At 42.0% G+C, this 27580-nt stretch overlaps 1 protein-coding gene across 11 annotated transcripts in view; it reads left to right on the forward strand.

The window, feature by feature from the left end:
- EPHA5 (EPH receptor A5) overlaps positions 1 to 27580 on the forward strand; it is a 194566-nt gene that overhangs the window by 29131 nt on the left and 137855 nt on the right. For all 11 annotated transcript variants that reach the window (XM_054064901.1, XM_054064902.1, XM_054064912.1 and 8 more), the window contains one exon: positions 11579 to 12242. In XM_054064901.1, the coding sequence (XP_053920876.1) occupies positions 11579 to 12242 (664 nt within the window). The remainder of the gene's footprint in view (positions 1 to 11578; positions 12243 to 27580) is intronic.

Genomic DNA, 27580 nt, shown 5'->3' on the forward strand with positions numbered 1-27580 from the left:
AGATGTGTTCCTGTTACAAGGGAAAATACAATTCTGCAGCCTCCTAAAGCTCTAGGAAACATAGGATTTAGTCCTGGCTCAGCATCAGCTTTAGTGCAGGTAGAGGCTTCGTGCCTGCAAAGCCAAATACCTTGCAGCAACTCGGACTCCGCATCCCTGTGCGGAGGAAACTGCACTGAAAACACCTATGTGCTCCTCTCTGATGGCCTCTCTCTGCTTCAGTCCACACAAATGTGAAAATTCCCATTTTGTGTGTATGAGTGGTAGAGTTCTTTAGGTCTGATCCTATGTGACTCGCTCCCAAGTCTAGGGGAAGCTGTGGAGACGAAACAAAAGGTTTTTGTGTCCTTCCCCTAAATTCCTTTACTTAGTATGAAGTTTCTTTCACTGAGTACTGTTTTAAGTTTCTTGTGCATGATGCTTTGTGAATGAGAGCACACCTTATTAGAAAGCTTTTGCTTTCTGTATTATACACTATAGGGGCAACTTTTCAACATCAGTGCGCTGTTTCTTCAACTATCTATATGTTTTGGTAAGAAGAATGCTGTCCATTACCACATAACCTGTAGAAGTGCTGTTTCTTATGCTAATTTGTTCTTCCTCTGAGAATTGTACTTCTAATTTATTTTTTAAAGTGCATTTATTCGTTCTTTTTCTTTCAAACTTCAGCACTTCATGAAGCATGCATCCAGTTTCCAAGAAAGAGTCAAGCTGAAGAGACGAAAAACGAAAGGGGATTGATTTAATGGTTTAACTGCTAAATAATGATGAAGCGGAGTTTGTAATTTAATGTTTGTGTGAAGTGGTCAATCAGGCCCTTATGTAGAGGGAGTATGAGGCATAAAAGGGATGGATAAATAACCTTTTGTAGTTTCTTTGAGTAGTGCCTTTCCTCCTTCGACTCCTGGTTATTGTTTAAAACTGGTTTTAGCAGAAATTCAGCCCACAGATGGGCTTATCCTGTCTAGCAGTAGAATGCTGTTGCTGTGTTTTGACTGTTATGTCAACTGGCTGCACAAAATTGAGAAAAGCTTGCACTTGGTGATGGGCCTGCTGTGAAAGTCTCTTCCGTGGGCAAGCCCAAGGAAGCTCCTTGCCTTGTGGTTTTCTGACTGGCCCAGGGCTGCTTTCCTTCCTACCAGTGTCATATTGATGTTCTGTTGGTGCTTTAGTGGTTGTCAGGTACTAGAAGAGAGTGTGGAGTAGGGGGAGATTGCAGGAAAAATAGCCTATGAAGTATGGAACCTCTCTAGAAATGTGTCATTTCTGAGATAGTTAGGATATAGGGCATCCATTGTAAACACATGAACACAATCATGTTTCTTCAATTACAGAGTTAAAGAAAGAAGGTGGTCCAGGTGGCATCTCTGTCAGATGGATTTACATCCTTGTAGTTCTGGTGCCATATTTAAATAGTAACATAAGCCTGACACAGTGGGAATTAAATCCCATAGAATAAAAAGTAACTAAAAGTTGCATTATGTTGTGGAATAAGCATAACAAGCATCCACATGTATAATTTATTACCTATCATGTGTAAGTACTTAACAACAGTCATAATAAACTCTTTCTGTTCATTCATTTTTAGATCTTGGCATACTGATTCAGACCTTAAATGAAAGTGAATATACAATCAATGTGAGGCTTTTTATGCTGGTTTAATAATGTAGGCCTGCCGAGAACCTTTAATTAAATAATTATTCTTTGTTCAATTGGGATAGATTGCTTTGGTATAGGGATTGCAGGCAAGAACATGCAAATTCCGCACCGAACTGATCACATTTTAGCTGCTTACTGTAATTCTGCGTAAGTGATAGCCTTTGTCAAACAATCCAGTGAGAACAATGCAAAAAATAGGAATATATTGTAGTCAGATATTAAAAATGCAGTGTCTAATTCTGAGATGAGCCAACAAAAGGGTGCTAAGACCCAGCGTGGTGATGCTGTAAAACAAAGTTACAGCTGTCATGACAAATGGGAAAAGGCGTCTGTCTACAGGGTTCAGCTTCAACAGCTTGCTTTGGTTTTGGTGACAGTTGAAAGGTGCTCAGCATGTAGGGAATCAGAAAATCTGGGTTTCGATTTTCTAACTGGTAACCTCATGTATTCAAGAGGTGGCAAATGGAGTTGTTAGGAGGAGGTGCGATAAATTGCATGCTGTATGTGCCTGCTGTGCACACCAGTTCCCATAAGAGGGTCTGCACAGCCTTCTCATTTCTTCTGTCTGAGTGTATTGGAAATTTTGAAAAAAAACTGTTTGGTGTGGGGGCTGCTGCTGCACGAGGCTGACTTGGGATGGCTCCTGCTGCCATGGCACGTCATTAATGCAGCTCACAGCAGCTGGACTGAGAGGACTTCAGTGTTTATTAGGGGAATATAATCATTTAAGCCTGAATAAGCTTCAAAGCTCTAATGTGGCTGTTTGGCCAACAGAAATGAGATGTAAATTTGTGCTGAATAGCCACTGATTACAGAAAGATGATTAATGCAAGATTTAAAATTGATTTATGGGTGCAGTTGTCAAGGCCTAAGCCATGAATGTGATATTATCTCTATGAAAAGCTTCGGGTAGATTAGAGACCAGGGAGCAGAGGAAAAATAATGCATTTGCTGAAGGGTCTAATATGGTATGGGGCTGTCTATAATCTAGTACAATTTAGTATATGCATGAGAGGTTAGGCTTTGCCAGCACAGCACATGGATAATTGCTTCACTTTGCCTGAAACACTAGAAAACAGAGAAGTTTAATCTTTTATTTTCTTTAAATGCACTTTTTGATCAAGCTTTTTTTTCTCTTTTACTGGAAGGACTTAAAAAATGTTTCCTTGCTTTCAGAAAACTGTAGTCAATGACAGTGGTAAAGATTAAGGGTTTAGGGTAGTTTTTTGCAAGTTTTCACTGTTGCGGGCATTAAAAATAAGCCAAATGCTTTATGTTATTCCAGTTGTAGTAAACATACAGAAGCCCCAAATAAATTTTGATTTATTGACATTAAGTACATTATTGTTGACATTAAGTGTAACATTAAAGTTACAAGGAAAACTTCCTTTCTTGCTGCTTCTGAAAATTGTTCCGTGAACCTCTTGGTAGCATAAGACAATTAGTTACGTGAACAGTATCCCAAAAGCTTTGAAAAATCTAAGCATTTGGTTACAAACTTAATGTATGTTATACTGTGAGTCCTTCTGAAAATATGGCTCTGTCAGTCTTCCAGTGTTAAACCGTGTGGTGTCAACACCATTTGTCATGGCATTTGTTAAATTGTTCTGCAATGAGTGTTACATTAGGCAGTGAAAAATAATTTAATGGTGCCGTGTTTCTTCATTGCTTCTTTCATGCTCATCTCCGTTGTCTTACCCTCAATTGTTGCACTGCAGTTTGAAATGGATGTTTTAATGCAGATATACAGAGAATTTCAAACCTCTAAAGAAAAAAAAAATAAAATAATGTGGGGTAGGGAGGTGGAGTTTGCAAATAATGCATTGCTTTGCTCTAGGAAAGGGTCAGAGCAGTCTCTGATTAGGCATGCTGGAGAGGGGCTGATGCCTTTTTTTTTCATTTCAGTTGTGCTAACCTCCAGCTGGGTTCTCCTTCCATTTGTGTTCTGGTCCTGACATCTTTCATCGATCATGCAAATTATCAAAGTCTGAGCAAAACTTCTGTCCCATTTTCATTTTTTTTCATTTGCATCTTGGTGTGCAACACTAGAAGTCCAGGTGACTTTGTCCTGATGTTTCATTTTTCAACAGTTTGAGCTGTGCAGATCTCTGAACAGATAATACATTTAATCATAAGAATGTACTGCAAATGTTTTTTTAAGGTTTTAATTGCTGTTCTTTCTTACAGGTTTGCTTGACTGAGACTTGGTTTATCAAATTACTGCTTGTGTCTTGAGATGGTATCTCAGCTTTGCAGAAATATGCATTGTTTCTCATCTTGTCAGTAGTGCAGAACAATATGGGAATTGTCAGAACTTTTCCGTTGTATTACACCAAGGGAGTTTTATGAGATGTCTCCTGCACAGCATGCTGCAGAAACAGAAGGCTGCCATGCAAACTTTACATGCATGTTACAAATATAAAAGAACATTGAAGAATTGTTAAAGGAGCAAATTCGAATATTTAAACAATCAGCTGATGACTGTGAAGTTCTCTCTGTAAATTTAGGTGACTTCTGATGTGTAATGATACCTAGCATGTGTTGAGAGGAGCAGTCATGCGTAGTCTCACGTTTTCAGTGTGGGTCTTCCCTATTTGGTGTTTTCCTTCAGCTTTGGGGAGTGTGACTGTGAGAAGCTTATTTGGCATTTCTTAATGGAGGATTTCTAGCAGTCCTGATTATGTACAGGGCTTTGAAAGCTTGACCTGGGTGGAATTAAAAAGATCCCAAACACTGCAAGATACAGAAGTATCCACCCAGATGCTTCAGTTCTCTTTTAAAAACTCCTCTTTTTTTTTTCTTTTTTTTAAAGCTAATTTATGCTGATAAGTTGCTCCATGTGTTGATGTGTGCAGCTGGCTGCAATGGAGTTGAGATAGAGCATGATAATGCTCTGAATGTTCACCTGACTCCTTTCCAGTGTTGTTTTTTATAGTGGTGATAAAGTAGTAATCTTTCCCTCATCTTTGCTAATCCCTCTTCTGCCCTCAGTCACAATGCAAAGCAGTATATAAAACCTTGGCACTTGGAGAAACTGAGCTTTGTTAAACCTTGATGCAGTAGTGAGTAGCCTCTAACATGGCCCTTTTTCTTCTCTTAGTGCCTTTGCTGCCAACGTATTGGAAGAGGTTGTTCAGAAGCACATGTCTGCCTATTCCTTTAGTATTGCTGCAGTGAGAATTTGCTCTTTATGAGTGTGGTTTTTGAGGGGGAGGCAGTAATGGAAGTGACTTTTTAAGTCTGCTTTCTGCTAGACAAGTATAACATGGGAGATAGCAGGGAATATGTGAGTGTTTTGTTAATAGAGAGGTGGAGAAAAAAGTTCACTGGTCAGATGTGGCATGTCTGAAAGATGCTTTAAACTTACTGTTCGTACCACTTTGCGATATACTTCCCACATTTATGTTTTAGTTTATGAAAGCTGATCCTTAGCTTCTGGCTGGGAAATGTACTGTAATGAGTGAGGAAATTTATTTTTACTTCAGGTAATTAACTTCAGGATATTCTGAGGCTGTGCATTAACCAGACTGTGCAGTTTAGTGGCCAAAGTAGAGTGGCATTATAAGAAACACTAGAACACTGCTGTAAAATGAGAAGCGTTGCCCAAAAGTTGTGGTATTCTTATTTGTTTAGGGTTTTTTTGATTTTGTAGTTGGTCATATTGAGGGGAATGTGCCAAACCACCAGAAAATGAAAAGTTCTTTCTTTGGAAACTTAGCTTTTAAAATTAATTTCATTAGACCAGATTTCTGCCTGAGTAGAGAGATTAATCAGATATTCCCTATCCTCTGTGTCTGTTATCCATTATGTTTTTTGCTTGACTGGTAACTGTTGTCAGTAGGTATACACATATCTGTATAAATGTCTCAGTTGTAAAATTGCCATCCAAATGAGACTTGAGCCTTGGGTGGAGTGAGTGTCAAATGTATGGAAATGGTAAGATACTGGGTGGTTACAACTACTTCTGGTATTTAAAGGTTTTTGTAAACACTGGGCTGAATATTGTTTGTATTGAACTCGCTGCTGTTTCATTTTGACAATGGCTTTTGGCCTTAAAATGAGCTCCAATTCACCCCAAACCAGGCTGAGGCTGTGAAGGAATCTCTTTGCCTATCACATTACAAAGTGGATGTTGGTAATGAAAAAGAAAAGTTTGTCTCTATAAGATGTTTGAGGTTGAGAGAAATAGTTTGGGTTAATCTAGAATAGTTTTCATATTGATTTCTTTTTTTCCTGCTCTGTTTTTAATATCAGGAAAAGAAGATGGTAAACACATGGTTTGGGAGGCTATCAAAATCACTGTTTCCCCTTTACTGAATTTTTTTTTTGTCCACTCCCCTCCATTGCTAAAGATCCAAGTACATGAATTGCTTTGGTTTTCTGATTATTTCAAATTTGTGATTTGCTGGAAAAAGTCTTGCGGCTGTGGCTGGTGTCATTCCACTGTCTGGTTGGTGCAGGGCAGGAGGGAGGATGCCATGGGGCTGTCACAGTGAGAAAGCACCCTGCACTGAAGCAGACTTTAAATTTTAAGCCTGGCACAAATGCTTGTTGCTCAAGAGGCACTGGCAGTGTGAAAGAGAGCTGGGTAGAGCTGTTTTGCCTTCTAATCTGTTTGGAGGTAGCATGTAATGGGCATGGTTTCTCCTGTAAATCTTGAGCTGCTTGTCATGTCTCTGCTCTACTCCTGGCATTGCTGCTCCATTGGGAAGAGCAGACTTGCAAACTTGCAGCATTGTCAGATTACTGCATTTTAATTTTGCTTGAGAGTGGTTTGGACCATTGTTTCTCACTGTGAGAGGGAACCAGACTTCCCAAGCGCTCCATCAGATGCTGATGGACTCTGCCACAATTAGTAGTTGATAAACACAACTGTCATGCTTCTGCCAATCCTGAGGTGGTCATCACTTTTGAGGGGGCTTCAAATAAGGTGACTTTTGGGTACTTTCTATTTTGTGTTCTTGTCCTTTGAGCAAGCAACCCCCTTTTTCTTTTATTGAATCATAGAATGACTAGGCTGGAAGGGACCCACTGGATCATCGAGTCCAACCATTCCTAACACTCCCTAAACCATACCCCTCAGCACCTCGTCCACCCATCCCTTAAACACCTCCAGGGAAGGTGACTCAACCACCTCCTCAGCAAAAACAAAGACTCTCCTTTAATCATACAGTTCCAGAGCTGAAAATCTGAGCAATGCTGTGTGACACAGGATGTGTTGGTGAAACTGGCATTATTGGCTTTGAAGTAGCTGAATTTTGGGACCTGTGTGTTTGTGTGCAAGTAATATTTTGCAACAGGCAAACAGTCAGACTTATTTTAACAGCTAGCACAGCCCTGCAAAATCTTCTGCAGAAAAGATGTGTAGTGCTCTGTCTGTTTTTCACTAAAGATTTAGCCTTAAGTGACCTCACTGAAGCCACAGAATCTGCACAGAGAGTCTGCTTATTATTTGCTTTAACTTCGTAATATGATAGCTGGTGTAAAGGCCAGTAGGCAGCCAAGAAAAAAACCCAAATCCTAGGTTTTTTTGGTTTTGTGATAGGAGGGATGGATCAGGTTGTGAGATAGTTGGGTAATGGGAGGGAACGTGTGTGGGAGCTGATCTGAAGGGTGTTGATTGGCAGTCAGGTCTTTACATCATCTGCATAAAAGGAAATTAAAAAGACTGCCCAAATATTACTGAGATGAAAGGCAGGAGGAATAGTACAGAGCTGAGTGCTGCTCTGGTCTGCCCCTCTTGGAAGGGCAGCAGATCTCCCTTTTTAACTTGCCATGGGAATTGCATAGCCCCAGACCACTCTGCACCACTGTGTGCTCTTGCTGGGTTTGACAGCTGGATTTTTGGTGTAAAATTATGCTCCTCTGACCATGGGCAAAGCATGTGGAGTATCTCAGATGCTTCCACACATTCAAAGCCTGAGATTTGAGATCTGTGCCAGGCTTGCCTTTCTCCAAAAGAAAAAAATGTGAAAATACATAAATCCTTTTCCAATTTTACATCTTTGTGCCAGCAGATACTTGAATTAACATGTATTGCACACAACATGTGTTGCAGAGATCCTAATAGGGAGGTGGAAAATGAAATGGGAGAGGATGAGAGCCTGGCAAACAGGTAGTGGGACAGAGGCAGGGTTCACAGTCCTTGGAGGGAGAGAGTCCTGCTGGGAAGATTCCAGGTAAGTCTTAGGAACCCATTTGCTTACAGTGCTTAAGCTCCTGTTCCCTCTTAAGACTCTTAGGATTTTGCTAAATGCCTAATTTCTTTCAGCCGGGTTATTAAGTGTAGAATTATGAAAGATAGAATTTCCCGACCACCTTTAGTGGCTGCTAATGAGACTGATTGAGTTACTGAAGACCAGTAAAAAAACCTCTCCTTACAATCACCCTCCCGGCTCCAGAAAACCAACCAAATAAACATAAGCTCTGAAATATTCATCCTTGTCAGTGTTTGGTTTTGGGGCAGCATGCTTGTGCTGTGCTGCAGTAGCAAATTGCAGTCATGGAATCCTGGAGATTAGAAACAAACCTGAGTAGTGGACAGCTGGTGAATGTGTTTTAAAACTGTCCATTTAACCCAAGGCCGCTCACTGAATGCTTTTTTAGCTCTTATATTTTCAGTTAGATGTGCTATATCTTTGGCCTTTCCATAGTCAGACAGCCTGTATCAATTGCATGCTTCCTATTGATAGAACTGAGTGCCACCTTGAACTTCTGTTAACTCGTCAGCAGTACTGTACTGGAAATTTCAGATTCGGAAATAGGTCTTCTATAAATGATTTAACATCAGGCCATTGAAATGCATTTGTGTTTTCCTTCTTAGGGCTATTAAAGATGTAGAGAAAACATTTAGCACCAAATTAATGGTTGCATTTGTGTTTTAATCCTTAAGGGGTAGATTTATATCTCAGAAATATGTGCTGCTGAGAGGAATTATAATATTACACAATTTTTCAGCTGTACTTAATTTTTTTTTTGCTAGTATTTTCAGCTAGATGTCGTCTCTTTAATGCTGTGAGTTTTCATTAACGATTCTAGTTTGTATTCCTTTGTCGGTTGTAATACTTGTCTGAGGTCTATAGTTATTAGGAAGCTGAAACTAGGCAGAAGGTGCAGGGGCTCTTACTCTTGTGGATGGATGTAAAAGCAGGAAGCTGCTTGCAGCCTCTAGGGGAGAGGCATGCCTGGCTGAAGAGAGAGAATGGTGCACTCCTACATGCAGATAGGAGTGAAGATGGGTATAAGTGACAGAGCAGAGGTTTTGCACAATGGTGGCGGCTCTGATAAAACCAGCTTGGCTTTCTCTGGAGGATTATACAGAGATAAGCAGCCTTAGCTCATTACCACCTTCCTTTCTTTTTGTTTGCTGATGATTACTTTAAGTTTGATGGCAGGTGGTGGTGACAGGACTTGCTCTGATCTGGGATTTGGTGCTGAAAATGCAACACATCCTGAAGCCTGAGATCTCAGGTCATGTGCCATCTCTTGCAGCTGAGATTAGGCTCTAGCTCAGTTGATGTATTTACGCTTGGACCTTCTGATGGAGTTTAGTGCTTTCCATGTGTGAAAGCAACCATTAGAATCACTAGATTTAGTTTGTGAACAAATGAGCTCTTATACTCACTCCCATTAACACTCCTGGAGAAGTGATGAAAATGAGATTAATTTTGTGACTCGAGAGTGTGATGGTTGCGTCTTTGAAAACTGATCTGGCAGTTATTGAAAAAAGAGAAGTGATGTTTTTAGATATGCCTTCCAGTTAGGTCACTAATGATATTGCTGTCGTTACAGTCACTGCAAGTGTTAGTTCTCTGAGAGAAATACACATTAGATGCTCCCTAAATGTTGTATGGTGCTACCCTGTGTGCCTTTTGGCCATCTATACACATCCACATTATAAGCAGTCTGAGCAATTTCCAGCCCTTAAATGCTTTTCACCACCTCTTGCTGGAGCTTAACACTTCTCCATGTCATCTGGTTAATATGTGATTGTTCATGTGATCCTCTGACCTTCAGCCAGAAAAATCAAAGGTTTAAAGTCATCAAGGTCTATATGTTCTCACCTGTCCTCTGGGCTGATTTAGCAGGGACCTCTGCCTGGATTGGGAAGGAGTGGAGAAATCAACCACAGTAGTTGTGGAATAGTGCTTTTTTTGCTTTTTAATTTCGTATGCCCAAATCCACTGTATTTACCAGAACATATTGAAGCTAGCTGCAGATTTGTTACCTTACATGCTTCTCATGTGTGTCTTCTCAATTGTTCTAAACTTCGTAATTGTTAATTGTCTCTCCTCAAAGTTAGGCATGAATCTTGCCTAGATCTGCCCAGCTTTCACTGCAGGTGTGTGTCCAGCTAACTCTGTGGTGCTACCCTGAAGCATCAAGTACAGGTTAATCACAGTAGGGTCATGGCCTACTTGAGCCCAGGGACATAAAAAGGGTTTCAAAATAAAAATACTGCTTAGCATGACAAAAATGTCCTCAGGTTAGGTTCCTCACTCAAGACTGCAATACATGCAAACTTTACATGTAGTAGTAGACATATCTTGCTGAAATTGTGAAAGTCTCTACTTTCACATCCTGGGTCAGGTAGGAGAGGAAATGGTTTCTGCTGGTTGTAAATTTAACTCATTTTGGACTGTAGCAGCGGGTTGTTTTCATGCCACTTGTTGCTGCCATTTATATTAAATATATATTAAATTTTAAGAACAGCATTTCCCTTGAAAATACTTTATTATGTTGACTCTGTAGTAATGGCATCTGGGTTGAGAAGACTGAACTGTATTTCTAGTGATCGCCCTTTGGCCTTGATTATGTTCCAAACTGCATATCTTCTGTTATCTTGTACTGGAGCACCTTTAAATTATGCTCTCTGCATTTACTAGATGCTGTGTCCACAGCTGTGAATAGATGTAAGCAGCAGTGCTGAGCAGAGGATGGAGGAATTAAGGAATTTAGGAATTAAGCCCTTGCAGATGAGCAGGTCAAAAGTAGCAGGGAACAAAGCTGGAACCATCACTGGTTCTCCTGACTTCTTTGCAGCACTTACATGGGTTAATCTAATCTCTAAATGTGACACCACAGCTGTTAAAAGCAGAGAGAAAACATTAGAGCTGTGTTTCCATTGTAGGCACTGTTGCTGTGCTACTAACTAATGTGCAGGGTCAGGAAAAAGCATTTCTTCCAAGTGATGCGCTTCAGAGTGTGGCCAAAATAAAATGAAAAAAACAGGTGCTACAGTTCCCCAAAAGAACTGTGAGAAGTTGTCTGGAGCTCTGCTTAAAAACCTGTGTAGTGTACAAACAGATGAAAATTTATAGATCCCTGTAAGCTTTCTTGGAAGTACTCTTCTCTTTGCATGAGCAGGTACTCCTCTGACTAGCACGCTTGAGGATTGCAAAGGCCTGTTTATTTCATATATCACTGCTGATTTTCTGGCAGGCTATTTGGTGGGGAAGAATAGGTTGGAGAAATGTGATTGTCCTCCTTAGGCAGTGATTGGAAGATGTGGTAAAAAAGAGCATTGGGGAGTGGGGACAAACTGACTGTAAATAGCTGCTTTTTTTTTTTTTCTGCTGTGTGGATGCATTGGAAAAGGCCAACTCATGGCCCCATCTGCTCTTGTGTTGTTCCCTCACAACATGCTTGTGGACGAACACAGCCTTATGTTTTCCCACTTCTGAAATGTCTGAAACAGGAGGTCTAAACTAGCATCCTTTAGTATTTCTAAAGAGTATTTTATCTGACTTTAAAAGGAATGTATCTAGCCTTCAGTATGAAAACTTTGCCATTTAAAACACTTTCCAACTAAGAGTCCTCCTGAACCTCTGAAGCCTAAGGTGCTCTTAGATGGGCAGGCTAAGTATTTGTGGGAGCTGTAACTTTTTTAAAAAAATTAATAATTTTCCTTTTTATACAGTGGGAAGAAATTGGTGAGGTGGATGAAAACTACGCTCCAATACACACATACCAAGTATGCAAGGTAATGGAACAGAACCAGAACAACTGGCTTCTAACCAGCTGGATCTCTAATGAAGGCGCGTCACGCATCTTCATTGAGCTCAAGTTCACCCTGAGGGACTGTAACAGCCTTCCAGGAGGACTTGGGACTTGCAAAGAGACTTTTAACATGTATTACTTTGAATCAGATGATGAAGATGGGAGAAACATCAAAGAAAATCAGTACATCAAGATTGATACCATTGCTGCTGATGAGAGCTTCACAGAGTTAGACCTTGGCGACAGAGTTATGAAACTAAACACAGAAGTGAGAGATGTTGGGCCCCTAACAAAAAAGGGATTTTATCTCGCTTTCCAGGATGTGGGTGCGTGCATCGCCCTGGTCTCCGTGCGTGTTTACTACAAGAAATGTCCATCGGTGATCCGCAACCTGGCCCGCTTTCCTGACACCATCACAGGAGCAGATTCCTCACAGTTGCTAGAGGTATCAGGCATCTGTGTCAACCACTCAGTGACTGACGAGGCACCGAAGATGCACTGCAGTGCTGAGGGGGAATGGCTGGTGCCCATCGGGAAGTGCTTGTGCAAGGCAGGGTACGAGGAGAAGAACAACACTTGCCAAGGTAAGAGTCTGCGAGGAGGGTGATGTGCTGAGGCTGCTAAGGTGATGTGAAGTCTTGGTGTTCTTCTCTTCCGTTGTCCTTCATGCTCAGTTGAGTTGACAGTGGTAAGTCGAGTTCTCGCTTCCACTGACATCCTTTGGCCGTGACAGGATGAAGAGAGAGGTTGGATGTAGAGGGGCTTATGGGTGTATGGGTCCTCTGGTACTTACAGGGCTGTGGACAAAGAGAATCTGGCATGCCACTGTTACCTTTGGAGCACGGTAATGTTGGGTCCATGAGGTGGTTGCAATCTTATCTGATATCTAAATTATTATTTATGTTAAATAATTTAAGGCTTTACATTATTTTTTTCTTAGTATCGGAATTTCTGTATGAACGTTAGAAGCTTGATTTCTCTTACCTGGATTGCACCAGGGAATGTTTGAAGTTAATCTCCCTATGTTTTGATTTTATGTTTAAAGAAGTATGCTTTTTCTCTCTTTATTGCTACATAGGGGGGAGGGGGTGGTTGTGTGTGTGTATTTGTGGTGTGAGTTAGTTGATATTCCTCTCTCGTAAATAGTTTAATACAAAGCTGCTCAGCTGTTCAGAGTTAAACCTATAACTTGAGTGATAAAAATGCTTCCCTATGTGCTGAAGTTTTCATGCAAGTAGCTAGCTGAATCATCAGGGGTCTTGTGTAAGAGGTCTAGGGTAACTGAAGCTCAAGACCTAAAACCTAATACTTTTAAAGAAATACAATATGCTCTAAGAGCGTATAATCTCATTTTATGGTTTGCTGTATCAAATGCTTGTTTATAAAACTGTCCTTCTGTTGTAAATTTGTAACAGGTAGCTTAAAACCTATTTGGACATAAAAGAGAAGGGGAAAGGAAAAAGATTTCAATGTGGATTACTTTTTACAAAATTGTTGGTCATCAGACCCATCCTAATTGCCTGGTACTTGCCGCTATTTAGTGATACACAAGCTGTGGGGAAAGCTGAGGGATTCTGCACCAAAAAAAGTGGTGCATTTTCTCTTTACCTTGCTTCAGACACTCATTATTAGCATTTGTGGTGTTGGTGGAAAGGATGGATCAGTGCATATCCAAAGTAAACTATAGCCTTGATCCTTTAGTCCTTGGTCACACGCTGTGCCCAGATTACATAGCTCAAATCTCCTCAAGAGTTAACTTGGAGAGAAAACACAGATATTTTGGGGTTTGGAGAAACCTCTAGTAAACAACATGGGCTTTTTGACCAGGCTATTCTCCTTTTTTTTTTTTTTTTTTTTTTTTTTTTTTTTTTTTTTTCAGATACAGTCAATACAAAAAAAAAATCTGCCTTAGTTTTACTTTTCCTGAACCCACAAATATACTTCTCCCATTTAGGGGGGAAGAAAAATGAGACTTGGTTTGGTACTGCACAAAGGGAGCTAAAATCAACATTAGCCCAAGCTGAGGAAATCTAGACTGTCACAGATGAGGGATGTGGGTCAGATGTATCAGCAAGGATCTGCTTCATTGTGGCTAAAAATAGTGTCCCAAAACAGCATACGCTGGTTGGGTACAATGTCTACATACTGACTTCAGTCACCTGCAAGAATTTTTGGAGGAAAAGGATACATCCATTAGTCATCTTTGAAAGCATTCCCTCCCACAGCATGAACAGCACGGAATATCTCAAAGCACACTTAAAGATCTCAAAAACAAGAAAACAAAACAAACAAAAAACCCACAAAAATATCCCCTAATAAAAATACTGAACTAGTTTAAACTAGAAAACTGAGAGTGTCTTTGACAAGCCTACTGTGCCCTGTAGAGTGATTGGATTTCTGGTAGTGCTGAAATAGCAATCTGGTGTGTGCATTTGGAAGACCTTAGTGATTTGAGGTTCTGCTTTCCATTTTGGGATGTGGGTCATCCCAAATAGCATCTGGCCCTGCAATTTGTGACCGCGTTGGGTAGGACTGTGATCATAGTTTGGAAGTGTAAAGATGCTTTGTGGTGATGTACCCTTGCTGTTCTGTCATGAGGCGTGCCCACGTAAATTACTCTTATACTTCACCTACAGCCTGCGCCCTTAGCAGGAATTCATCACTTTTATTTCTGTAGACCTGTAAAAGCCCATAATTCTTCTTTTTAGGAAAGCCTTAAATTCCCTCACAAAGTCAATGGGACATTGGGATCTGAGTGCCCACGGCAAGTTCAATTTGATGGCCCCACTTGGATGTCCTGTGTTTAACCTAGGTCATAATTCCAAGCATTTCCTGCTGGTTGGCTGAGAGATGTTGAGTCAATAGGAGACATGCAGCCTTAGGCTGTTCAGGACGTCTGCGTTCAGTGTGTGTGTAGTTCATTGTGAGTAAAATCCTTTCTGGTTTGGATATTGTTATATTCACAAAGATGAGATTTTATTTTTTTCCCTAGGACAAGGATGTTAAAATCTGCAGCTCGTAAGCAGAATAAGTAACATCAAGACAGGTCATATGTGCTTGTAGATGCTTTCTTCCCAACCCCTGTCTAGCCTGGCTAGTGTTTAGGAAATGCACTCCATGCTTCTCGCTGACATAATGACAGTCTTGGCACTCTGCGGTGTAGCTTTTACAAACACCTAAATAACTTCTGACCTTTGGTTTGTAAATCATTTAGGTGCATCTTGCAAGTAATTTCCCTACTTGCTTTCTCTTGGGCATAAGCAGGTTATTAGTGACTAGACTTTGTGAAACTTTTTCAACCTATAAAAGCCTGGCTTTGTTTATTAAAATTTCTCCTGCAAAGATGACATTTTCCAAGCTCTAGTGTCTTGTCTGGACGGAGCAGAGTACACTCTCTTATTAGAGTTGATATAAATCCCAGTCGCCCTCACAAACATATGGGAACTATTGAAGTCCCTTCTGCTTAGGGATCATGAATTGGCAACAATGTTCTGGATTCACATCTTTGTCAGCAGGGTTCCTGTTTGAAGAAGGCACTGACAGTAACAGCTGAGTGACTTCTCTGGCTGGGGACATTGGTGGTGTAAATATGACATGGACTAATCTCCTTATGTAACATGTGCTCTCTCTCAATCGATATAGGCAGCTAGGTAATGGTTACTGTAAAGAACCCAAACTACTTGGATTCTTACAACTTCTTTGGCAACATGGCCTTTTTATCAGCAACTGCTATGGGACAGCTAGAGATAAATTGTAACTGGTTTGGGACCTGTTTATAACAGACCAATGTTAAGATTCCTTATTCACAAGAATAAATTGCTGTACTAGTTAATAAGAGAAAAGAAAGCAGTTACTCTGTGACTCTCTATGCTGCTTTTCAGAACGATGATTTGGTGTCGCTAAAGGAACAATAGTTATTGGCCTGCCTTGGTTCAGCCAGCTCTGTCTGAATGGGTCCTAGAGGGGTTACTCTTGAGCGTTTTCACTAGCTGGAAAATGCCCAGTTTCAAGTCCGTTTGGCCAATTTCAAGTCTCCTAATGGTGATCATCTCCTTAGAAGGCAGTACTCCACTAACCTTGAGGGCCTGATCCTAAAATGCTGTAAAACTTAATGTAGTGCCACTGAAGTCTCTGTCTTTAGCCATGCAGGGGCTTGGTCAAACAGTTTAACTGCTCCAGTTTATGCTTTCCTTCTTCCTGTACTGGCGTAGGTGAATTTTATTGCAAGCTCAATTTTCGTTGCTTACTGTATACAGCAGGGCTATACTGTATATACCATAGGAGTTTGTATAGGAAATTAATAAGTCATTGTGAAAAGGACACCTTCTGTCACTTCTCTTTGTATTCATCCTCAACTTCAGCCCAATATGTCCTCAGTGAGAAGCAAGAAGTGCTTATTTTTATGCATTTAAAGGTTCTGGAGCCCATGCTGCTAGAAGAGAGGGGACCATGACATATTAGGAGACCCAAATACTCTTGCATTGGAAAGGCCCTGTGGGTGACTGGGGAGCTGCAGAATGGTAACTGTCGTTGTAATAGATTTGCAGAGCTTGATATTTTTTCAGCTGCCTAATTTTAGAGCTGAATCATGAATTAATTAATGAATTACTTCAGCTTAAACAAACAAGCAAGCAAACAGATAAAAACTAAAACCCAGAGAAACCCAAGAAAACCTACGCTGAATGAGAGACAAACCAAAAAGGTGAATAATCAGGTCAGGAGGCTATGAGGCTCTCCTTTCAAAGAACTGGTATATGCTGCAACTTGAAGAGACATCAAAAGGAGTACAGCTGGTTTTAGCCAGCTATAAGGTATGCATGAGATAACTGATGTTGGAGGTGGACAAAATAATGGAGGAAAGTCAGCAAAATCTTTCCTCAGCCTTGCCTTCTTCTGAGGAGGAACTTTGAAACTGAGAGCAGGTGGATTGGGGCATGGTTTACTGGATTTGGAAAGGAATTGCTGCCAGAGGAAATACTTGGATTTTTGTTTTGTAAAACAACTCTAGAATGTTTAAGCCCTTCTGCTGTCTTAAATATTGATGTTTGTTTGATTATTCTTCCCTTAATCAACTTTGCTGAACATACCTCAATGCATTTACAAAACAATATTTATTTTTGCTGATTGTTCATTACTTGTGTTGTGATTCAGCTGAGCTCTTGCCAAGAGAAATGAGATTTACTTACAGAAAACAAAAGCTGCAGAAAAAACTTACATGCACAGATCTGTCATTCTAGATGTAATTAAAAATAATCGACATAGGTAGCTAGCTTACATAGATCAGAAATTTACCTGCCAAATCAGTTCTCAGGTGATTTTGTTCCTAGCTGATTGGGGGCAAAGCAGAGCTGCTCATTTTCCTCTGAGAGCAGTGCAATCAGTGAAGATGTTTGAAGGCACTTTACCAGAGTAGTGATTGCCTCCCCGTTGATCAGCTACCGGAAAGAAATTTGGAGGCAACTGCTTTTTTTGCTGCTGTGCAGGAGCAGGCAGGCAGAGGTAGTGACCCTCCGTTGGTGGGTAGCAGAAAGCACTGTCTGTGAAGGGTTGGGAGGGACTGAGGCAACTGAGGAGTTGAAAAGCAGTGATGGCAGAGGGCTATCATGTTTCTGTGCCTGCACAGCAGCTATCCCAGAGGCCAGGCTTGTGAATGAAACATATAGCTGATATCACAATTTATATAAAAATAAGCCCTGTATTTTTAACAAATTCACTGTGTGTGGTTTCCTGGGGTAACGCAGTCCTGCTGCTTAGCTATTGCGTTCCCTGTCCCCTTATTTCTAGGAAATGGAAATGGGCTGCTGCACGGGCAACCTTATTTTAGAGCTTGGGCTTTTGCTCCAAAGCAGCAATCGCTTCTGGTTTTGTATCTGATGTAGGTGCAGGACGGTTTTATTCAACCCACTCCACAACTTGTGTGCCTCTCAGCCTGTCTATTGAATTCTCAGTGTAACTCCTTGTTATGTGTGCTAAAAGGACAGTGTACTGCTAAATCCTGCCAGTCTTGTGGGTAACTTCCCAGCTGGGACTTGGGTAAATAAGACAAGTATGCTTTTATACTTGTGGTGGAGTGGAAAGTAAGCAAAGTCCAGGGATAAAGAAAATCTCTTTTTAATTCTTCTACTGGGAAGTGATTACGTGGCAAGAAAAACATTGATGGAAATATTCAGTATATGGAGTATACTGAATCTGGAAATACAGTTGCCCCTCCAGGGAGTTCTTTGCCCATCATTCATACTTCTCCTGCATTTTTCTGATTAAAACCAAATTGGCGGGGAGTATGGCATGGTAGGTGTTTATATAATTATGAGCTGAAGTGCCTAGTTAATTTTAATTAGGCACAAACCCCCAACTAGTGTCAGAGTAGCTGATTTTTTTTTTTCATTTTTTTTTTTGCCCACTGTGTATTATCTTTTCTTTCAAATGTAAAGAAGATCACTCAAATGCTACATTTCAGCAAAAGGCAGTTGTCACTGGAGGGGGAATGGGTTTTATTCTGCAGAGAAGTGTGTGTATGTGTATATTTAGGTGTTTTGTTCTGCAGCTGAAATGATTAGTAAGAGTAGGGGAACGCTTTCCACAGATCAAAAGTATCGCAACAGGATCACTCAAATTACTATAATATTTGTTTTATTTTGCATGCTTATTTACCTGCATTGTATATGCAATATATACTGCTTTGCTAATGAGTTATAACCTTCTGCGCTAATTTGTGTGCTCAGAACACCAGTGACACTGGAGCTCTTTCCTCTTTCTGCAGTGGTGCTTTTCGGCCATTACTTTGACCAACTTAACCCTACTGTTCTTTGCAGTGTGGCTGCTGTGCAGTCATATTCCAGAAGGACAGTTAAGGACTACTTTATCCCCTCTAAAGTATAGATTGAGAAGTGCAAATAAAATGAGCTAGGAAATATCTTTGGAAGTGTGAATTGTGAGGGTCATGGTTACTTCTTAGCTATAAGATATTTTGAGGCAGATTGTAGGGTGTATTTTTTAGTCCAGTCCTAGATAACTAACTGATATTTCCTTCAATACTGACTTTGGTTTTAGCATTCTTGAGTATAGGGTATCCACTGAGAGCTTACAGAATTTCTTAAATTATGGGATGGTAGAGGTGTTGCAGGAGAAAGGGTGTTAGCCATGGTGCCATTAGGACCCTTTAGTGGCCACCTTTGACTTGCTTGAAACAACTAGCTTAGTAATTGTGGGTTTTAGAAACAATTAAGGACTCTGGAGAAATACTGAGGATAAAGTATATGAATGCTGGTTGGCAATGCAGTGAATTTAATTGCCATGAAGTAAGATACGGTGGTCCCCAGCTACTCAGTCTGTCCCATTGCTGGAAGCAGCTGCTGGCTCTGCAGAACTGAATAGTCTGCCCGTGAGCTGATGTGACCAATGAAGAGCTTGCCTTGATGCCCCAGCCTGGAGGCAGATAAGAGGTCCGTACCATCCCTGGCTGGTGATCTTTAGCACAAGAGTGGCTGCAACCTCTTGAAGCGCCAAAGGTCTGCCAGAGCTTGTTTGCCAGAACCCTCACCCCCCCCTAATTTATATGGGGTATTAAAATGAAATTTTACTGTTTTGTTTATAATTCAGGTTTTCAGTTTTATGTTTCTCATTTAGAAACACTAAGCAGTAGTTAATGATGTGTTTACATTTCAATAAGCTTTTCTCTCTGCATGCTTTAAACCTTGACCATTGTAACTTGCTTTGGATTAACATTGAGGCTGGAATCCAGGCTCCACAGAATGAGGCTACAATTGTGCCTTATATGAGCAGAGTTGTAGCTTGCTTTTTATTACATTTCTTTAGCTGGATAAACTTGTATCTCCTATAAGGTGAGTATTCAATAGACTGCAGTAAGAGCAAAGAGACTGCAACACAGATCTCTGCAGAAAGAGATGAATCTGCTCCTCATGTAAATAGAGATGCCTGTTTATTTTACTGTAAGTTTGCTTATTTTCTGTCACTGAAGAAGGAAATTAATCTAGTATAGAGGCCATGGTATTCATGAACAACACATGATTATGGTTGTCTAGCATAGTACTGATGTGCTTCCAATCTTTATTTCGCTCAGGATGACTATGAGGTTGTTAATACTGGAATGGACTCAAAGAGTGAGGCTAGGTGTTATATAAACTCCAAACTGTATACCAAAAACATATTAAAGGAAAGACAAAAGAGGCAATGTTAGGCTTGTTGATACCCCTTATTGCTTTCATATGCCTGTCTTTACAAATATATGTCCTTAAAGAAACACCTGAAATTTTAAGAATTGAGATTTAAGGTGACAACTTTCTTGTCTTTGTAAATGACTGTCAGTCAAGACCACAGACATTTCCTTCCCACCCCTGAAAATCCAAGATCTAAGACCTGCAGCTCCATGGCATTACCAGGACAAATTCACTGGCTGAGGAGTAAAACAACACTGTCCCTGCCTACATAGAATCGTAGAATAGTTTGGGTTGGAAGGGACCTTAAAGCTCATCCAGTTCCAACATCCCTGCCATGGGCAGGGACACCTCCCACTAGATCAGGCTGCCCAAGGCCCCATCCAGCCTGGCCTTGAGCACCTCCAGGGGTGGGGCATCCACAGCTTCCCTGGGCAACCTGGGCCAGTGCCTCACTGCTCTCACAGTGAAGAAATTCTTCCTTATGCCTAGTCTAAATCTGCCCCTCTCCCATTTATACCCATTGTGCCTAGTTCTATCACTATAAGCCTTTGTAAAGAGCACATCCTCCAATACTGCCTGAGGTGATGTTCCTGGAAGCAGAGTGGGTGGGAGAGGATGTTTATCAGTAGAGCATCTTCATGTATATCATCACCCTGGCAACTGTGCACAGCCCATTGTGGAGGTGGGCTCTGCTCCCATGGCAAGTTTGCTTGGCCAATGTGACACAGGAGGCAGTGCCAAATTGGGACATGACACATTCTTGTGGTGAGACTTGGTGGTGTATCTTAGATCCTCACAGTAGACTTTGAGTGGTTGGTGAGTAGTTTTACTGGCACTCCAGGTATAACTGTTCAGTGTGAGTAAAGAAATGGTTAACACAGGGTATTAAAAACATTTCCAGGTTATACAAAGGGCTTTTCTCTGTTGGATTTTGAAGGATCAACTTTATGACAGAGGTCAAAAATCACTGTTTGCAATTAATATATGACAGCCTTGGGCGAGAGTTGTTCAGCTAGAACCTGAGCCAGGGCTCTGGATGCCAGTGCTGTACTTAATCCCATGCACTTTTTTTATGGTCTTAGACCAACCTAAAACCCTTGTAAGATCATACATCTCCAGGTGAATTCATTAGGAAGTAATAACAAACCTACCATTCCTCTAGAGCTGGAATTTGAATGGAAGTTGTCTTTGCAAAAGGCTAGCTGTTGTACCTCAATTAGATGCTTGCTTTCCTTCAGAATGTTTGGCCTGGAGGTGCATTTTCTGAGCAGGACTTTCTTGTCAACCAGAGTCTCTGCCTAGTGTGGAAGCTGTGCTGAGGAGCACATCTCTGCCTGAAGGTCTATTTCACTGCCAAAGTGAAAGTTATTCAGTACCAGACCCTCTGTGTATAGATAAAAAAGCATCCTCTGCCCAGGAGACTCTCCAGTTCCTCTGTGTACGTGTGTAACTAGTATTACTTGAGATAAGTGAGCCTGCCTAGGGAACTCCATAGGCATGGCTGGTTCCTATGTGGTCATAAGAGTTGCTCTATTACAGTACTAATTCCCCAAATAATGCATCAGAGGTCCTACACAGAGTTGAAAAGTCTGTCATCATTGCAACTGTGACAGAGGTCACAGTGTTGCCTTCGACAGCTGTCTCGAAAAGAGGCTTTTTAATTACTGCAGAGCCAAAGGAAAAGTTGCTCCCTACAAGCGTGGGGAGTGTGCTAATTTAGTATTCAGCGGAAACAGCCTGTGGGTTGCGGTTTCCCAGCTCTGAGCCACTTTGTAGATAGCCTGCAACCCAGGCAATGACAGAGCTTCATGGACATCATTACTGCTGGGGTTCTGTGCTGGTTCAAGAAACACCAGTGATGGTGGGATCTTGGGAGCCAGTGTTTTATTAGTATAAATCCAAGGCATTTAGACATGTTAATTACTGGAAGACATCCACAGTAGGGAGGAAAGGTTTCAGGATGACTAGCAGGTGCCATAGTTAACAGCTAAAGTCCATGGATGACCTATGACCCTGTGTCAGTGGGATTTCCTGCACTCAGTGATTGGCTTGCAGACTGAGTGTTATGTCTCCAGAAAGAAACCTCTAAAGTTAAAGGGTCTGCAGGGGGAGTTTGAGGTAAAAATGATGAAAAGCTCACAGAGTACAGTGGCAAAAGTAGTCTTGGGCTCCTCTGGTACCAAGTTGGATGTTGCTCAGGGCTTTTGCATGCATATGAGTGTGCTGATAAGGAGTAACTGTACTGATGATGGGATTTCATTCTTCCTGTCCTACCTGGTTTGGGGGCTGCTTTTTGCCAGGTGCCTGTCTTGCAAAATAGTCTTTCTCTCTTTTCCTATCCAAAGTCCTCAGTCAGGCTCAGATAAAAGCTTTTCTCCCCTACCCATGCACAAAGCTGTCCTGTGTTATTTATTTATTTGTAAAGCCTTTTTTTAGAAGCGCTTTTACATTATTTTTCTTTACTCTCACAGTTCAAGCATGATTTAATATGTCAAAACCAGTTTGCTTAGCTGGCCTTGATTGTCTTGCATACTTCCACTATATCAGGGCAGTCATCCTTCCAGGCATGATGCTGCCAGACAAATGAAGTGTCACGGCAGCTAGGACCTGCTCTCCTGTTGTGACAGCAGTAGCATCCTCCAACAACGCTGGCAGCGGGGAATTTAGATGGGAGTAATGCCTACAGACACTTGGGTCAGAGCAGTGCAGGCCCACACAGGCAGATGCAGAGATAAGCTTATGCTTGTGAGACTTAATTGATCATTCATGTGCAAAGACATTTTGGTCCAGATTGAGAGTCAAGCTAGTACCAGAGAGATGGAGGAAAAATAACCAGTCTTGTTAGTGCCTAAACTGGTAAACCTGGCAGAAATAACACTTGGAGCCCTTCCTGTAGGGTAGTGCTGCCAGACTAATACATCTGGGGGCAGGTGTCCTGGCAGAAGTGAGCTGTAGTGTGATTTTGTGCTTTCTGTAGTTGGTGGGGATTTTATCATTCCTTCTGATGGGAGGGAGGTGATGATGTTTTATAACATATTCTTAACAACTAAATGGTATCCTCGCCTAGATTTTTACTAAACTGTTGCACTGACTATGAGCAGAGCGCAGCCTTTAGGATAGAAATTACTTTCATATTTGATGTAACTTGGGTCAGACCTATTTCTCAGCAAGTGATCTGATCCTGATCTCCAAAACTCCCCAATACCAGATAGTTTCTGGCTCTTTCACAGAATCACACAGAATCACAAGGTTGGAAAGGACCCATTGGATCATCGAGTCCAACCATTCCTAACACTCCCTAAACCATGTCCCTAAGCACTTCATCCACCCGTTCCTTAAACACCTCCAGGGAAGGCGACTCGACCACCTCCCTGGGCAGCCTGTTCCAGTGCCCAATGACTCTTACTGTGAAGAATTTTTTTCTGATATCCAACCTGAACCTCCCCTGACGGAGCTTCAGGCCATTCCCTCTAGTCCTGTCCCCTGTCACTTGGGAAAAGAGGCCAGCTCCCTCCTCTCCACAACCTCCTTTCAGGTAGTTGTAGAGAGTAATAAGGTCTCCCCTCAGCCTCCTCTTCTCCAGGCTAAACAACCCCAGCTCTCTCAGCCGCTCCTCGTAAGACTTGTCCTCCAGCCCCCTCACCAGCTTTGTTGCTCTTCTCTGGACACGCTCCAGAGCCTCAACATCCTTCTTGTGGTGAGGGGTCCAGAACTGAACACAGTATTCAAGGTGCGGTCTCACCAGTGCTGAGTACAGAGGGAGAATCACCTCCCTGGACCTGCTGGTGACCCCATTTCTGATACAAGCCAAGATGCCATTGGCCTTCTTGGCCACCTGGGCACACTGCTGGCTCATATTCAGTCGGCTGTCAACCAGCACCCCCAGGTCCTTCTCTTCCGTGCAGCTCTCCAGCCATTCTTCCCCCAGTCTGTAGCGCTGCATAGGGTTGTTGTGCCCCAAGTGCAGGACCCGGCATTTGGCATTGTTAAACCTCATGCCATTGGTCTCGGCCCAGCAGTCCAGCCTGTTCAGATCCCTTTGCAGAGCCTCCCTACCCTCCAGCAGATCCACACTTCCACCCAGCTTAGTGTCATCTGCAAACTTGCTAAGGGTGCACTCGATGCCTTCATCCAGGTCATTGATAAAGACATTGAACAGAGCTGGACCCAGTACTGAGCCCTGAGGAACTCCACTTGTAACTGGCCTCCAGCTGGAGTTAACTCCATTGACCACCACTCTCTGGGCCCGGCCATCCAACCAGTTTTCAACCCAGGAGAGTGTGCGCCTGTCCAGGCCAGAGGCTGACAGTTTCTGCAGCAGAATGCTGCGAGAAACTGTGTCAAAGGCTTTACTGAAGTCCAAGAAGACTACATCCACAGCCTTTCCCCCATCCAGCAGTCGAGTGATTTTGTCATAGAAGGCGATCAGGTTAGTTTGGCAAGATCTGCCTTTTGTAAACCCATGTTGACTGGGCCTGATCACCCGGTTCTCTTGCATGTGCTTCATGATAGCACTCAAGATTACCTGTTCCATGACTTTCCCTGGCACTGAGGTCAGACTGACAGGCCTGTAGTTCCCCGGATCCTCTCTGCAGCCCTTCTTGTATATGGGCACAACATCAGCCAGCCTCCAGTCTAGTGGAACTTCCCCAGTCAGCCTTTGTGGTTGTCTTTTTCTTATTTCATGCAGGGGGACACAGGCTTAAAGTTCATGCATTTGTTTATGCACCGTGCTCCGTTGAAGAGGAGTAGGGAAGAAGTTTTGAGTCTCTTTTCATTCTCGTTATGGTTTAAAATGGCATGTCAGCTCTCTGAGCTTGCTTGCAGGGCTTGATGTATCATAGAAAGCTCTCCCTAAGCTACTTCTGCAGTGCTGTGTGCTCGTTTGCTTTGCACTTGGCAATCCTCATCGTTGTCTTTGGGCTCTCATCTCCTGGATGCATCTGTAGTGCAATACTCGGCAGGCAAGTCAGACATTTCCCAGTGCTTTTTTGCTGGTGTGCTATGTGGTGTTTCACTCGGGTGTGTGGAATGGCTGCCAGCTAGAAATCTGGTGCTTGGGGAAAAGTGAAATGATTGTATGGGTCTGTTATTGACTGAGCTCTAAGCGTGGCTAATGGCATTGACAGGAGCTGTGTTGTCCTGACGGTTGAAGGCAGCAAGTCACGCACTGGCTCTGAAACGTAGTGTGTTAAATGCAGTGGTAGATGGGAGGGAGCATTGCCCCCTGCCAGACCCTAGCCTTCCAAAACATTGTAGAGCACTGTTCAATCTGGCCTGCGAGTAATTCTCATGGCAGAAGGATGATTGGAGAGAGCAAAAAAACCCCAAACAACCTATTTTTTTCCCCCAGTTTTATGTGTTTTTGGTTTTTTCCTCCCAAAGATAGTACTGTGCTAGGTCAGACCTTGGTATATAAACTAGTTAGCCAGTCTTATCTGAAAACTTGATCCTATGATTGTGTAAATTTACAGCTGAATGTATGTTCTTACTAAAGGTGTTTATCAAGGTGCTTACGTATGGTGCCATTCTGTGCCTTTGGTCATGCCTATGTGTGCAAGTAGGTTGCCACACTTTGCACTTGCTGTGCACGTGACTCAGAACACAGTGCTTCTACTGTAGTGTGTGTGCTTGCTCTAATACAATGTGTAGCTTCTGGCTGACAGGAAAATGAGTATTTTACGCAAAGAGCAAGACCAAACTAGAGCTAGTGTTTTCAGGTATAGAGGCATTTGCTTTTAGGTTGGAGGTATAAAAGCATTAGCTTAAAGTTCCAGTGTTCATTTTCAGTGAGCTTGTTGTGTTTTACCCTTCTGACTGGGGAGAAGAAACTGAGTCTGTTTAACAGTTGTGCTGCAGTTACATCTGTACGACATCTGAGTCTGCAGACACACTGTGTGATTTAGTTGGAGGTGTGTTGTCATGACCTACATGCTGCTGTCTGATGGGTGAGAACCCATGAAAAGCCAAGCTAGACCACTTCTGGTTGTGGTGTCCCCTTCTGTGTTTTGCACTGTTTACATGCATGTAAACAATATCGGCTGTGAATACAGAGAAACAAAAATTTTCTTTCTGAAAGTTTATTGAGCAAAGGCTTCTGGTTTAACAAATTCAAATTTTACTTCTTCCAAAGACTGATTTCCAGGTGCCATTGGGAAAATTGGCGGGCCACATTCGAATTAGCCTTATTGTTCTGTAATATCTTACTGGAGTACAAGGTTAATTAGTACCATAGGCAATATGCATTATTCATTACAGCAATCAGGCTTTTCTTCCATTGGGCTGTTGTATGCTGCAAATGGTTTCCCTTCCAATAACAAATCCTTGGTATATTATTTTCATATTTAATCCTGCCAAATCAAATTTGTGATATATAAATTGTGGGCACTCTGGAAAACATTTCAGGTGTCAAAAGTACTATGATTTTAATATTTAAACACTGGCTTGAGCATAGACAGGACTGTGGGAGATACAAGATGATTTCATTAAAGCCCATCATCAGTCTGACTCAAACTGGGGATAGCACTAGTGATGTTAGTAGTCCTGTTTTACATCAGTAGCATTTTCTGTGCTAATTATCAGTAGTATTTCATTGCAGGTGTGAAGTGCTGAAGTCTGTTGCTGCTAATCACTGTCACTGTGGCTACTTGCAATATCCCAGTACAGATCTTGAACATCTCCATTTCCACCCCGAGTGTTGTGGCTACTGAAGTCTCTTTCTAGCAAGGGCTAAATACGAGGTGCCTTTGGCTACTTCTGAGTGCCAAAGTCTGTGGGCTACAGCTGTGAGCAGGGAAGATGCTGTCTGGCTGATTTGCACAAAGTCTAGCAAGTAGTGGTTTTCACTTGTAAAGTGTGTTTTTGGTGCGGAGAGTTTGGCCTGCCTTTGTTGATTCAAGAAGCTAGCACTATGTTTTCTTCAGCTGGTACTGAGTCCACTAGAGAAGAGTTATGTAGGAGGAGGAATTACACAGTGCTGTGATTCATCTGATCCTTCCTTTCCCTAAGGCAGGGCACTTTCACCCCTGAGATCCTAATGCTTTCCTTGTCCAGCATTCAGGAGTCTGAGTCACTCCCTTATCCTGAGATTATGGTGCTGCAGGTGCCTATAGCTTCTAGATCCGTGCTTTGAAAACACGGTGAGCTGCAGTGATCCCTCTCTGCCACAGTGCCTATTTAAAGAATAATATTAATGTGAAAGATCTTTGTGAAGTATTTCACTGCTGCTTTCTAGCTCTGACATTTTGCCCTGGATACCTTCTGGAGTTTTCCAGACTTCTGTCAGCTGTGTATACTTGTATTGAGTGCTTAGATAGGTATTAGGAGGGAAAACTGACACACAGTGGCTAAGGGACTTGCTGAAGATCTCATGAACCAATTTTGACAGAGTTGGGAGTCTTGTGCTTCCTGCTTCTGCCATCCTTGCTTCAAGATTATTAGCAATTCCTCTTACTGCTCTTGCTCTCCTGAAAAGGATTTAGGCATGCACTTGCTTCCTAACATAAGGTAGTGTAGCCTCCTTGCACAGCTGGGTGTGCCTTGCAAAGTGATGCTGTGCCGCGGCCTGGGGGAATAACTTGCATTGACGTGGCTGGAGGATAAATACGGCAGGGTTTTACCTTAACTAGCCTGCATCAACAAATCCACTGTGCTATGCTAGCCTAACTGAAGTGATGGCAAGGGTTGCTTGAGATTACTTGCCAATTTGAACACAAAGGGAATATTTTACGGCAACCCTGACTCAC

The sequence above is a fragment of the Cuculus canorus genome, chromosome 4 (genome assembly GCF_017976375.1).
Source record: "Cuculus canorus isolate bCucCan1 chromosome 4, bCucCan1.pri, whole genome shotgun sequence".
NCBI classification, from domain to species: domain Eukaryota; kingdom Metazoa; phylum Chordata; class Aves; order Cuculiformes; family Cuculidae; genus Cuculus; species Cuculus canorus.